The sequence below is a fragment of the Equus przewalskii genome, chromosome 3 (genome assembly GCF_037783145.1).
Source record: "Equus przewalskii isolate Varuska chromosome 3, EquPr2, whole genome shotgun sequence".
NCBI lineage: Eukaryota > Metazoa > Chordata > Mammalia > Perissodactyla > Equidae > Equus > Equus przewalskii.
Genome location: NC_091833.1, coordinates 69,855,202 through 69,870,747, shown reverse-complemented (window position 1 = coordinate 69,870,747; position 15,546 = coordinate 69,855,202). Strand labels below are relative to the sequence as shown.

General features: G+C 35.6%; 1 protein-coding gene across 4 annotated transcripts in view; it reads right to left on the bottom strand.

The window, feature by feature from the left end:
• TECRL (trans-2,3-enoyl-CoA reductase like) overlaps window positions 1-15,546 on the bottom strand; it is a 97,886-nt gene that overhangs the window by 69,470 nt on the left and 12,870 nt on the right. For all 4 annotated transcript variants that reach the window (XM_070612818.1, XM_070612821.1, XM_070612820.1 and 1 more), the window contains exon 2: window positions 656-707. In XM_070612818.1, the coding sequence (XP_070468919.1) occupies window positions 656-707 (52 nt within the window). The remainder of the gene's footprint in view (window positions 1-655; window positions 708-15,546) is intronic.

Sequence of the window (15,546 nt, the reverse complement as noted above, 5' to 3'; positions counted from 1 at the left end):
AATGATTGAAAATGCTCCCTATGAACACCCATAGAATGTAACAATGCCAAAGATGAACTCTATGTAAACTGTGGACTTTGGGAAATAATAATGTGCCACTGTAGGTGAATGGGTTGTAATAAACGTACCACTCTGATTTGGAATGTTTTTGGGGAGGCTGTGCATGTGTGGGGGTATGGAGGTGGACACAAACTTTGTGTATTTTCTGTTCAGTGTTACTATGAGTCTAAAACTACTATAAGATTAAAGTCTATAAAAAATGATCTCTCGTAATTATAGATATTTTCACTATGTTTAAGTTGTGGGTAAACTTTACTGAAAAGTTGTAGAAATAAAAATCTATTTTAAACAAACCTTATATAACTATTTCCAAGAAAATGATAATAGATCTCTCAATGAGGTAAATCTAGCTATCGATAAAATTCAGTAGCATAATTTCAATGTGTTTTAAACAATTCCTTTGTGGAAGAGATTTGACCAGTATAAATACTGGACAAGAAGTATTTAGCATAATATTATTTCTCAATTCCATGTAAAAATACGGTTCCATACACACTTTCCATCATAATATTGGACTTATTCTTAGAGATAAATGTGAACCAATTTAAGAACAAAAAGACTATAATATAAATTCTAAATTACATATAAAACTTACATGCTTTGTGAAATTTTTGTTTAACATCATGAATAGTAGATGTTTGTGTCACCTGAAAAGGAAAAGAAAATAGAGAAAATTATGAGGAAAAGGTGTTTAGTTGTTTGCTATATGTTTGTTTCAGAAGAAAATGTAATTTAATGTTTAAAGTATAAACTTTAAAGTTTAATTTTCAGTCACTACTGCTTTAACAACATTGAAACATTACATCAATATATCTTTTTCTAAAATCTTATATTTATAGGTAGCAATAATGGTGTTATTATGTGAGTCTGCCCAACCTTTTATCTCTAAAATATATTTTTGAATTTTCTTTGCCCATAATATTCAATTTCTGGTTTTCAAACCGGTGAGACTATCAATTAAAAGTTTGAGTAAATTCACAAGATAGATAGAAGGTAAAACAATGGATAGCAGAGGAGCCTGAGTAAGTGAGGTTGATTTATGTGGACAAAAGAGGAAAATGTTACTTCAGAGTATCATGAGAAAAAATATTCTATCTAAGCCCTCTATCATTTTTTTTTAGAGGAAGATTAGCCCTGAGCTTACTGCTGTCAATCCTCTTTTTTTTTTTTTTCTTTTGCTGAGGAAGACTGGCCCTGAGTTAACATCTGTACCCATCTTCCTCCACCTTATATGTGGGACACCTACCATGGCATGGCTCGCCAAACAGTCCCATGTCCGCACCCGGGATCCGAACCAGCAAACCTCAGGCCACCCAAGCAGAACGTGTGCACTCAACAGCTGTGCCACCTGGCCGGTCCCTATCTAAGCCCTCTAGTTAGTTACGTTATTAAAACTCCCAACCAAAAAAACTACAGCTCCCTCAAAATGCATGTTAGATATATAATTTGGATTTTCTAAGTGTATAATGGTTAGACAAATTATTTGTTCCTGATCAGCTAAAATTAACCCTTCTAATGTTAGAAAAATGAATAAAAGAAATATCTCTTCATCGAAATTGGAAAATTCATGATGGTAAGAGTTCTACTCAAACACCTCAAGCCATCACAACACATTTGGACCTTTTGACTTTGTTCATATCAAAGTTGCAAACTGAATTTCCCCTCCACTTCTGATCCCTTTCATTGGCTTATGAAAAACTCGATAATCCTTCGAAGTCTACATCCAAAGACATTTTCATGGTCTCTCAAGAAAAATGTATTTCCTTTTTCTAAACATGTATAGAATATTGTGTACATGTTTTATTTTATTTTATTGCTGCACTAAAATCTTCTTATAGCTATTTTGAGAGGGTGAAATGGAAAAAAAAGTGCATAAAGGGATGACATATGGTAATATCCGGGAGGGTTCTTACCATTACATTATATTTAAAATTTTATTATATATTAAAAATATAACAATGAATACTTTTTTTTACCATATGGTACTCCCTGCTTAATAGAACTATAACCAAAAGTGTGCTATGCCATTAAGCAAACATTTTTTTTGTTTCTTCTATATACATATGATTTACTAAATAAGAAAGTTCTCAGATTTAAGCACTGAAGAATGATACTAATTCCCATTTGTATTGAGAATTAGTGCTGTAAATAAGAAAAGGATCCTAAAGTGTTCTGTGAGTATCAAATTTTCAACTATTTCATAGCATCGCTCTTCTCTGAAAGATGTTAAGAAATATTTTAAAAACAGTTTTTAGAGAAAGTACTGTATATAAACTTGAACATATATTTCATTTTAATTTTGGTTATTGAACTCTGATATTTGAATTCCATTTTTAAAATGTAGTGGTTTGTTTTAACAGTGTTCATTGTTTTATCTCACTGTTACTTAATCACAAAACAGTTTCATATGTTGGTTTCTCTAATCGGGGTGCCTAAAATCCACATGCTAGTCTCTAGAGTAAGAAATATCTGTCAGTTAGTCATTTCAAGGACCATCTAATTTGGAAAAACAAATAATTTTCATGATCAATAACTGCTCAGTTAGGGTTTGCTATGTGCTCAGCTATCAATTTATGAAGGCATATTATCTTGCGTCTACATGCTGGTTGTTCCAACAATCTATGAGGTCCTTGAGGGCAATCACCCAGTGTTACTGCAATTCCTATTTCAACATGCATACAATATAGCATATTAGAAAGTTTGAAGTCACTTTTGTTGAAGCCAAAAATAAAGTTGTGAGTACAAAGTCACGTGACAACAAATGAAGTTCCTTAATCTGATATGAAAAATCTTTCACAAGTTGACTTCTGTGGAAAAGCTGTATGCTTTTCTTTAAACTAGAATAGTTTAAATGACAATCTTCTATATGTATTTTTCTCTCTGAATTTGCAAACTTTCAAGACTAAGATTATATTCTCCCGAAACAAACCTACTTGCGGAAGTCGGTTGTTATTACAAGCTTCTAGCAAGGTTTTTAACTTATTTTTTACTTTTTAAAATTACATTTGACTTTCAAATGTTAGAAAAGTGCTTATTTTGAATAAATCTTTGAGAACTGCCCTTTCTGGAGCAATTTTAGTCAAATACAACAGAAAAAAAATAATTAACCATTAAATGATTCAAACAGCGTTGCTCAATTAGCCACAAGACTGTGCTCGATCAACTCTTCCGGTCCTTTAGTTGTACTCGGAGCAGAAAAAGAAGAAAAGATGATAATTAACAGAGCATATAAGACTTTCTGATTACTAAATCGATGTCTCTGTAGCTTCATCAGGAATTTTATTCATAATAACTTCTACTTTTTAGCCAGTTTTACAACCTCTTAAAAAGGACAAATTGTCATCACTATAATTTATTCACTTTTATGGATCACAATTAACTGTGCAGATGGGAGAGATAAGTATTCCTACATCTGAAATCCTGAAATTCTCTTCATTAATCTTTCTTTCTCATCAGAGGAAATTAATTTTAAAATGTTAAGTAAGCAAGGTAAATGGTGTTGATTGGTTGAACCAAAAATTTACTTCTAAATTTCAACTGATCATAGTTTTACTATTACTATTTTATCCAACATTTAAGTTGATGGACTTAGAAGAAGCTTTTTACATTCGAGTGAAATCTAGGATTTGTTTCAATTTGCCGCATCCAACAATACTTCAGTATTTCACAAAAAAAAATTTGTACTATTGCTACTTTTATACACTGCATTTAAGTCACTTTTTTAGGAATTCCTTGAAATGAACAGATGTCTCTAGAATACTGTTTATCCTACTTAGAGAAATAAAAATTAAGTGGTAAAGAAAACAACCAAGACTTGAAATTTCTTTGACAGAGTAATTACAATGTGCAAACCAAAATTTTCAGTAAACTTTGTTTACCAGTAAAGATAGAGAAACAGAATAAAAGACAAATTGGATAGAAATGATTAGATATAGAGGTGCGAAAATACACATTCACACACTCACATGAACAAATACAAAATATTCAGTGCAGGGTTCCTAACTGCCAAGAGCTTTTTCTTCCTGTTTTCTGAGATACAAGGAAGAGCACTAGCCTAGAGAATCATATTTTAAAATTGACTACTTCAGGAAAGTGTAAAAAATACCTCTCAGAAGTTCTATTATAAGGTTTTACATTAGCAAATAGAACATGGAGTTGAATATGTTTATTCTAGATTGTAACTAAAATATAGATAAGTGGGAGAGGCTCCAAGAAAGTGGCATAGGAAGATCCTGAACTCACCTGCTCCCTAGGAATTGATCATTTTTCTCTGAAAAAGATCTGAAAACTAGACGAACTGCTCTCCACAACATAAGATAAAAGGACCACATTGAGATGGGTAGGAGAAGCAGAGACAGGGCCTCACAAAAAACCCACCACCAGCACTGCAACATACAATAAGGAGGAATCTCACAGACAGGTGCTTCTCCCAAAGGAGCAAGGAGTTTGTGGCCCCCATCAGGCACCCTGACTTCTGGGATCCGCACCAGAGAAATGAGCCCACGAAACATCTGGCTTAGAGAAACAACAAAGCTCACATCCAAGGGACTCCAAGTGCTTTAAGAAACTGAGATACCTCACTCAAAGGGCATTCATATGTGGTCTTGCTCACCCAAGACCCCGCGAAAAAGCAGCAGTTTGAAAAGTGCCGAGACTGTATGTCAAGGGGATGTGTTTACTGACCTAGGAGCCTCAGCTGGAGGGCCAGGGGACTGCTGAGGTGCTCCCCAGGAACCAAGGCACTGATGGATGCCATTGTTGCACTATCCGTCTAGCCTACTGGCACAGATGGGCAGGCTCAGACAGGCTCCTTCTTGCCTCCCAGCTAAGACAGATAGGGGTGAGCAGTCCCACCGCTATCTCACTATCCCATTGTCTTTCTGAAACCAGAGAGTGCCTGTGGTTGCAGTACTCCTCCACTTCCTGGTGAGGGCCTGAAGCATGAATGGTTAGGCTTTCTCCGATTCCCTAGCTAAAGACTGCAAGCCTGTCAGTAGTGAAACTCCCCCAATCCCCAACTGGGGTTGGCAAGTGCAAGTAGTCATGGCATTCTCCCACTCCCAGTCTACAGCCACTGCACAAAGAAGGCACTGCATTGCTGAAGCCCATGGGTGGGTGCAGTCAGGACATTTTCTTGCTGCCTTCCTGAAGCCAGTGAGTTTACTGCATACCCTATACTCTCCAGATGCCTTGCTAAAGCGAGTGGGTGTGCATAATCCACAGAGGGGATGCTCCTTGATCGCCTGACCCTGGTGGCCAAGGTTGACTGGCCATACATGAGCTCCACAGGTCTGTAACAATAGGAAAGACAGTTCTTGGCAGGACCCCTACCTCCACTTCCCTGGCACTTTGAAGTGCCAGGGCACTTCAAAGACAGCAGACTGACACAGAACCCCAGTCTTCCTATTCACTTAGCCTGGAGCTTCAGCCTGAGAGAGAGGCTTCGGGTTTCCCTCACACCTGGAAGCTAAGGAGGAGCTCCCAGGGAACATAAGCAGGGGCACACCATTCTTGCACACCCACCGTGGCCTCACTACAGATTGATGAGACTTGCCAGAAAGGAGATTATATACTTATCTGGAGCCCTCATTTCTGCAATGGCTGCCCAGGAAACACCTTTGCCCTGAGCTAACATGTGTGCCATCTTCCTCCACTTTGCATGTGGGATGCCTCCACAGCATGGCTGCAGGTCTGCACCCAGGATCTGAACCTGTGAACCTGGGCCACTCAAGTGGAGCATGTGGAACTTAAATCACTTGGCCATGGGGCCAGCCCCAAAAGCATATTTTTAAGAATAAAATAGAGCCTGGTGAAATTAACATTTATGATTACTTCTTAGACTTCTTAACATTTATGATTACTTGCTTTCTTATTGCAAGTTTGTGAAGCCAAGAAAATAATCCTTACACTCAGGAAAGTTTTCATTTAATATGATATTACCTAAATAAGGAAGCCCAAGCCATATTTAAATGAAATGGTTTCTCTATAAATACTGAAGGACCATTTTAAATAAAAGAATATTACCTATGAGCAAACTAATAAATAATCATTTAAAAAAATTTGTTAAAAACACCAGTGATTAAATGGCAGTCATTTTCCTTTCCAAATAGTCCCAAGTATTATAACATGAAAATTAACTGCTATGTGAAGAAAGCGGTTGATAAATGAATGATATTCTATTACCCACTGATTAATCATTCAGCTTTAGGATCATAGGGAAAAGACTTAAGTATGTATGCATAATCCAAGTTAATTTATATTCACTTCTTTGGAAAAGGTGATTTTTCCATAAATACAAAAACTCTTCATCAATAATGCAGTTCATTAAAATGTAAATACAGATAAAAATGGAGGGAAAAAGATGTCCATGTAGTATGTTTTAAATCTAGTTTGAGTTTTCTTAATTACAAAGTGTAAAATATTTCAGGGTCCATTTTAGGTGATATAATTTCTTAGCGATGATCAGAATAAAAAGTCTTTCTTAGAATAACTATGGATTTACAGTCTGTTAAAAAATTGTTGATTAAAACACAAGTGATTTCCACTCATTGATTTGCAATGACAATGACAGGGATATTACCAAAGTCACTTTGTCTTCACTTGTAAAAGGGAAAGATAGCATTTATATATACCTTTAATTAGTATTACCGTAACATACATTTTGAAAAAAGGCTCAAATACGGTGAAAATAATAATGAAAGTGATGAGTAATCATGGGCTCAGTATTAGCAGGCTTGGGAGGAATAGTAAAGTAACTTTGATTTGACAGTGTTATCTATCAATCTATGTATATGTAGGTATGTATATTATATATTAGTAATAAAACTGTACTTTATCCTATACTATTGTGGAGATTGCAAAAATAGCCACAATATTTTGCAGATGCTCCCATAAAGAGGTAGAGCTTATTTCCCCAGACCTTAAATTTATGGTGATTTGCTTTAATCAAAAGTATGTGTTGAAAGTGAGGCTGGGTAAGTTGCAAATCTAAGACTCAGGAGGCCATGTATGTCTACTATTTCTGATAATACCCTTGATCAGCCCCAAGTAAAGGAGCCAGAGTTAACTTCCCAAGTGATGACAGACACATGGCCTTGTTGCCCCCTTTCGTCCAGCTCACTCTTGGCTCAGAGTCACTCAGCTACCTGGCAGCTGGTCGCAATTACTTGAGTGAGCCCAGCAGAAGATCTGCTGAGCAGTGGTAAGCTAAATCACCAAATAACAGAATAATTAGATAAATAAATAGCCTTGGTTTGAAACTAAGTATTTGGGTAGCTGGTTATCAAGTAGCAAAGAAGTATTAAAAATAGCAATCATTTAGAAAGGAAAAGAAACATATAGCTCAGTCATTTCATTGTACAGATTACAAACAAATTCAGATGGTGATGTTTACTTTTTAAAAATTTACATCAAGATTGTAAATCACTTGAGATGTTAAGTCTGTTGTATAATTAATGTGTTTACCTTTTTTTCTACTGATGATATTAAAGAGATATATGGATTAACTCTAACTTTAAAAAATACACTCAAATTTCAAATTCTATATACAAAAATAAAATTAACATGATATCATGAAAAACGTTTCATATATTTGGTTTTATGATAAATCTGAAACTATTCATGACTCACATAGATATTTCACGTTAATATCCAATATACTTAATATTTGCTTTTGAAAGATGCACAATGTAGTTACAGTGAATTTCAAAAAAAACCCGCATAAACTTACTATGCATTAAATCTTAGAAACTGAGGTTTATTCCACTGGTGACTCAGGAAATCCCCATTCTGAGATACACAGTATCTCTTGGGAAAGGAGTTATTATGGGTAACCAGTTTTCTGAAAAAGTAGGATTTTATCTTCCTCATTAGGTATCAAATATTTTAATCCATCCAATCTGAATACTCTTGTCCCTAAAATATATTTATTGTCATACTAAGAGAAGGATGAATTAAATTGTTCTTAGAAACTGAAGATCTGGAGCAAATTAGATTATTTTAGCAAATATTTGCTCTATTCCTCATTTCCATTTCTCTAGGAGTTGATGCTGGTTATGTTGAACTTCGGGTCTTTAACTGACTTTGGACAATGGAATTTGGACAGAAATGGCAGTGTGTCCTTTTCAAGCCTTAGGTCTTAAAAAGCATTCTGAGTTTTCACACATCCGTCTGGGAGTTACTGACTTCTACCATGATGAGTATATGTACCGGAAGCTGCTGGCTCTTATTTCTTGGACTTGTCCCTGCTTTTGCTTGCTATAGGTCTCACTTGTCCTTCTGACTTAGAAACCAGGTAGCTAAGATTGTCCTAGCCAAGCAAATCAGTTAATAGAATTTGAATGAGAAATTGGGGCTCTGTATACAATTAAAGTGAATGAACTTTAGCACATAAATTTTGGAGTAAATAAGTTTGTTTCAAAGAGTCTTTGCTTACTCTGGTAGATTTATAATTGTTCAAAATATTTGTTGTCCATCCCTTGGCAGGCACCCCAGAGGGAATATCTCTACCGTGTTGGACTCAGGCATGACACTGCTTGACTGACCAGTGAAATATGAGAGGAAACAGCATGTTTAATTTCCAAGAGGGAGCTTTAAGAGCCAGGGTGTGCTCCACCAACTGTCATGGACTGAATGTTTTTGTCTCTCAAAATTCATATGTTGAAATCCTAACCCTCAATGTGATGATACTAGGAGGTAGAGGTCTTTGAGAAGTAATTAAGTCATGAGGGTGAAGCTCTCATGATGCAATTCACATCCTTATGAAAGAGACTCCAGAGAGCTCTTTAGCCCTCTAGATACAATGAGAAGATGGCAGTCTGCAACTCAGAAGTGGATCCTAACCAGAACTTGACCATGCTGGCATTCTGATCTTGGACATCCAGCCTCCAAAACTGTGTGAAATAAATTTCTGTTGTTTGAAAGCTACCCAGTCCATGGTACTTTGTTACAGCAGCCCAAACTGACTGGGATACCACATCTCTGTTCACTTGATTTGGAAACGGACAATGACAATGACAATGACAAGAGCTGTTTCATCAACCTGGTTCCAGAATAAGGAGAGCTCAAAGCAAAGTCACAGCTCATCCATATTGGGCATGCCATATAAGCGGGAATTAGGCCTTTTTTACTGTACATCCTTGATTATTTGTAGCCATTACTTAGTCTAGCCTGAAAGGCACTGTTATTTATTGTATATTATCTGTGTTGAAAAAACAGTAGGAGTGTATTTTAGATAACTGAATTAAATCTATTGACCTGAACAGACTTCATATTGTAATCTCTTGATGGATAAAGATTTCAAATGGCATCCCAAACACCAGCAATCACTTCAGTTTTGAAGTGATGGTCATATGTCTCTTTTTACCTACTTCAAGATTTAATTTACAGTTTTTAGAATATGAGGAATGTGAAATGAGTTTCAAGCAAAAAGAATTAGAGAGGAAGATCAACTTTAGAAAGTTTATATTATTAATGAATTGTTTGATAACAAACCACAGAAATAGATGCTACAATTATTTCTGCACCATTGGCTCACTGCCCTCTTAAGTGTTGCTACACAGTGCCAGCCACTGAAAGTGATTGCATTACTTTCCAAATGTCACTGTGTGTATTGCGTGTTCACGGAAGAATTCATCCTCAACAATTAAACCAATTCTGAGTATTTTTCATCTTAGGACAATGAAAATTTTATTATTTAATGTGTCTGAAATTCTGAAAAATGTTTGATGATTAAATGAGCCATGAAGCATCAACACCTACATTACAACACTTTGGTGATCTTGTGTAAAAATAAGTCATCATTTATCTAGAGAGCTAATCTCATTCAGTCCCATGCTTTTGAATGCCATATTTTTTTCATACTCTCAAATGTATATCTCCAGTACCAACTTGTTTTCACAGCTGCAAACTTACATATACAACTGGATGTTTAACATGTCTGCATATATCTCCCAGCGATCACAAATTTAAATGATCAGAACTGAATGCTGTATGTGTTAAGCCAAGAACTGCTTGTACTCCATTAATGACACCAATATTCAGTCAGCTTTTTAACCCAGAATCTTTATATCAACCATGATAACCCAACTTCATTATCTGAGAAATCTCAGAGTCCTATTGATTCAACCTTGTATATTTAGAATCAGCCTACTTCTGCTGCCTATTTTATTAAATATCATCTACTAGAAATTCTGGTATATAGAATCATTAAACATTCATTGAAAGGGACAGGCCCAGTGATGCAGTGGTTAAATTCTCACATTCTGCTTCGGTGGCCTGAGGTTTGCCGGTTCAGATCCTGGGTGCAGACCTACACACCACTTGTCAAGGCATGCTGTGGGAGGTTTCCCACATATAAAGTAGAGGAAGATGAGCACAGATGTTAGATCAGGGCCAATCTTCCTCAGCAAAAAAGAGGAGGATTGGTGGCAGATGTTAGCTCAGGGCTAATCTTCCTCAAAAAAAAAAAAATTCATGGAAGAGATTAACATCCAGTGGATAGATTGAGTACCCAATATAGTCAATTTATTGAATTACCTTATATGAATAATGAAATACTTTATAAATCTGTCTTACAGTTTTTTGTCTGTGTTTGTTAAATTATTTTAAAATTATTTTTATTCTTTTTTCTGCTTTGTTGAAGTATAATTGTCAAATAAATTGGTAAGACATTTAAAGTGTACAATGTGATGACTTGATATACACATACGTTGTGAAAGAATTCCCCTTATGGAGTTAATTAACATATTCATTATCTCACATATTTGCTTTTTTTTGTTTTTGGTGAGAACATTTAAGATCTACTCTTTCAGTACATTTCAATTATATAATGCAGTGCTATAAGCTATAGTTAACATGTTATGCAAAAGATCCTTTGACCCTACTCATCTTATAACTGAAAGTTTTTACTCTTTTACCAACCTCTCATTTTCCCTAATCCCCAGTCCCTGGGAACCACTTTTCTACTCTCTAAGAGTCCAACTTTTTTTTGGTTCTCTATATAAGTGACGCCATGAAGTATTTGTCTCTGTCTGACTTATTTCACTTAGCATAATGCCCTCCATGTTCATCAATATTGTTGCAAATGACAAGATTTCATTCATTTTCAAGGCTGAATAATATTCTGTTGTATATATACCACATTTTTTTATCCATTCAACAGACACTTCAGTTGTTTCCATATCTTGTTTCCTGTGAATAATGCTGCTGTGAACATGGGAGTCAGACATCTGTTTGAGACAATGACTTTGCTTCATTTGGATACATACCCAGAAGTGGGATTGCTGGATCTATTCTTTGCAGTTCTTGTTTTGATTTTCTTGGAGAATTTCTATACTGTTTTCCATAGTGGCTGTACCAATTTACATTCCCACCAGCAGTTTGTAAAGGTTCCATTTTCTCCACGTCCTTGCCAGCATTTATCATCTCTTGTCTTTTTGATAATAACCATCCAGAAAGTGTGAGGTTGTATCTCATTGTGGTTTTGATTTGCATTTACCTGATGATTAGTGACATTGAGAATGCTTTCATATGCCTATCAGCCATTTTTGTGTCTTTGAAAAAGTGTCTATTTAGGTCCTTTGCCCACTTTTTTTTTTTTTGAGGAATATAGGTCCTGAGCTAACATCTGTGCCCATCTTCCTCCACTTTATATGTAGGATGCCTACATATACAGCATGGCTTGATAAGGAGCATGTAGGTTTGAGGCCAGGATCTGAACCTGCAAACTCTGGGCCACCGAAGCAGAGTGCACAAACTTCACTGCTATGCAACCAGGCCAGCTGCAGGTCCTTTGCCCATTTTTAAGTGAGCTATTTATTTTTTTGCTATTGAGTTGTATGTGTTCCTGGTATATTTTGGATATTAACCCCTTATCGGATATGTGGCTTGCAAGTATTTTCTCCCATTCCAAAAATTGCCTTTTCATTGTGTTGATGGTTTCCTTTGCTGTACAGAAGCTTTTTAGTTTGATTTAGCCCTGCCTTACAGTTTTAAATGAAAGACATATGACGTTGATATGTATGTGAAGATTTAAGAGGAAAAATTTGACAATGATATAGAAAACTGTTCTCCCTCTCTCTCTGTTATAAATTTTTCTAATGATGAAAGGATCTTTAATAATGAATTGCCAAATCATGAAACTCATCTTTAATTCAAGTTTCATTGAATGCACCTGTCAGAATAGTCTAGGCTTTGCTGCAGAATTCAGTAGTTTAAAACAATACAAGCTTATTTTTCACACATATTACACATATATCAGATTGGCTGGAGGACCTGCTTTGCATTTTCCTCACTCTAGGACCCATATTCACAAAGCAGACATCATTTGGAACATTTCTTGTTTCCAAGGCAGAAGTTAAAAAAAAAAATGTGGTGAAATTAGATTCGGTTCTTACAGCTCCCCTCAGGAAATAAATTCATGCCTTTCACCCATATTTCACAGCACAAAACTAGTTACTTCAGACAAGTAGGCAAGTTTAATACAACCCTGTTCCTGTGTGAGAGCCAGCAAAAACCCCTTAATAAACAACACTAATATTTACCAGAGTCTACCTTTCTGATCATCAAATATTTGGTCCTTTGCCTTTTACATTTTCAAAATACACACATTGTGTCTTCATGGAAGCAAAATTCCTAACAGTCATGATATCAGTCTCAAAATCCAAGTTCACTGAATGACGTGAGGTATTTTGTATCTATTTAACCCAGAGGTCTATGAGCTAAAAGACAAGCTATCTGCTCTCCTAGAGCCCACCTCCAGCCCATGGATGTTTGGGGAACCAACAATGATTTTAAGGCTCATAAATTCAGAGTCTCCAAAACGTTTAAAATTTTATTTTATTATCTAGAATATTCTAGAAGACCATAAAGCCAGGCACTAGTCCCATCTTTTCTCTGCATCTTTAGTAAGAATATACCATGCATGTTATTTTGCTTTCTTGACATATATAGACATAGATATAAATATATAGATATAATGTTGCATATACTATATATTTCAAACATTATTACATATATATATAGCAATTGGAAAATTTAGGTTCCTTGAGGGTGAGGGGATAGGATATAAAATATAATTCAGTTTCTCTCCTTCACACAAGATATAGGCTTTCCACCCTTGATAAGGACATTAGTTTCCTGGGCACATGAGAGAAATAAAAATGGACAGCTCATCAGATGTTAAATAAATGTAAGATCAACTATTTTGTTGCATGAATTATAAAGTTACCTCCAACAGCAATGTCACTTGCTAAGTACAGTCTCCATAAAATGAATGCAAATAATAATCAAACCTCCTTCCCCACCGCATGTGGCAGGTAGCCTAGCCTCTGTTCCTCGTGGTTTAGAAATGGTAACAAACAGGCATGATAACAGCATCATTCTCCTCATTGTTATGCTAGTAACATTTTTAAATAACTTTTATTGATCTCTTTCAAAAGTAGAAAAATTAATCTCTAGTAGTTGTGCAGGTCATAAGTGTCCAGAGTGCATTCATCTCACAGCCTTAAATGCAGAAAAGGTAACCATAGAGTTGATAGTCCCAATTAAGACAGTTTTAAATGGAAAAAAAGTGTTATCAATAAATGTGACAGGAAACAGAGATAAAAACATGACACAGATAAGGAGTTCCTCCTCTGCTCTTCTGAACATAAAGTGTGCTAATATAACTACTATGGACCTCTAAAGAAATTAAATGTTACTATATCCTGTAAATTCGATCAGTTTCAATGCTTGATATATACTATATACTATCATCTATTACTTTGATATGGACTAGAATTTTTCATCACTAAAATGAGTTTGCTAGCTGGTTTTACGTTTTAATTAAGTTATTTGTCTCATTTTTATTTTAAGTTAATACATGATATAGAAATAGCATTGGATACCATTAAGAATAATGCTAGCAGTCATAACTAACATCACTGAGTGCTTAAGAGTCCAGCACTATTCCAAGAGCTTTACCTTTACTAAATAATTTAATTCACACACCATACTGAAGATATATTATTATCTTCATTTTATGGAAGAGAAAACTCTGACTCAGCCTGCTTAAGTAATTTACCCAAGTCACACAGCTAATAAGCTACAAGGATGGACTTTGAACGCAAATAGCCTGGTTCAAACCTTATACAACAGCCAAGCTACATCATATAGTGGGAGGGAGAAAAAAGGGGAGATGGGAGGTAGAGGAAAATTTGTTGAGTATTTACCATATAGCAGGAAATACTTTAGAATCTATACAAAGAGTCACTTGACCATTATAAACAATCTTATGAAGTACGTATCAGTGAGCCTCTTTAAAAGAGGAAATTGCATCCATGAAATACAAATGTCTCTCTAAAGGTACACAACTGGTGTTAACTAAATGGATAAAAAATGTTTACAAAGTCTTCACTGTCTGGATATGTCTTGCGGCTCATAATATCTATTCCAAGCATTATATCTTAGATCTTAACACAAACTTGATCATTGTAATAAAATACAAATCAATCATTACGTAAAGGATCCAAGCTAAACAAATATGATATGATAAATAAGTATGAGAGTTTGTTGTTTGATTCAAAAATATTAAGTGAGCTCCAACTATGCACCAGTAACTGTTCTATGTACCATGCATAAAGGAGTGGGAACACACACACACACGCGCATGCACAAAATTTTACTCTGTTTTAAAATAATAGCCAGCACTTATATAATGTCTTCTATGTACCAAGTGCTCTTCTAAACGGTTAATTCGTTTAATACTCCCAACAACCCAGAGTTAAGTATTGTTATCATCCCCAGCTGACAACGTGGAAACTGATGCGCTTAGCTGTTGGGATCTGTGCTCTGTCACACAGACAATAGGCAGCAGAGCTGAGTTAAATACGAGCAGTCTTCTACCTGAATCCCACTTTCTAAAATACTAAAGCACACACTGAATTGATATTCTAGAAGAAATGAGACAGACAATAAAGAAATATATATATTCTATATCTGAGGGTAAGTTCAAAGAAGAAAATATAAAGGAAGGAAGAGATCAGAATGATGGAGAGAAGTATGATTCTGATAGGAAGGTAAAGATATATGAGCACAGGCCTCAGCTAGGGACCTAACTATGCAGATATCTTGAAGAAGATTCTTCTAGACAGAAGTACCATCAGGGATGGAGACCCTGAGGGATCACCACATCAAGAGTGTCTGGGAAACAGCAAGCAGGCCAGTGTGCTTGGAGCAGAGTGAGTTGGAGACAGAGGGGTTAAAGACATGACCAGAGCGATGAGGGTGTGGAAATAACACATAAACTTTTAGAATGTGGAAGAGAAGCTAGGATTTTCTCCTGAGTAAGGTGTATAGCTTTTGGAGGGTTTTGATCAGAGGAGTGACATGATATAGTTCAGGTTTTAAAAGAATCAATCTGGCTTCTGTAAATTGAACAGACTGCAGGTAACAATTAAAATGATAATGCCATAACAAAACCATTTCACCTGTAATAACAAATTTTGA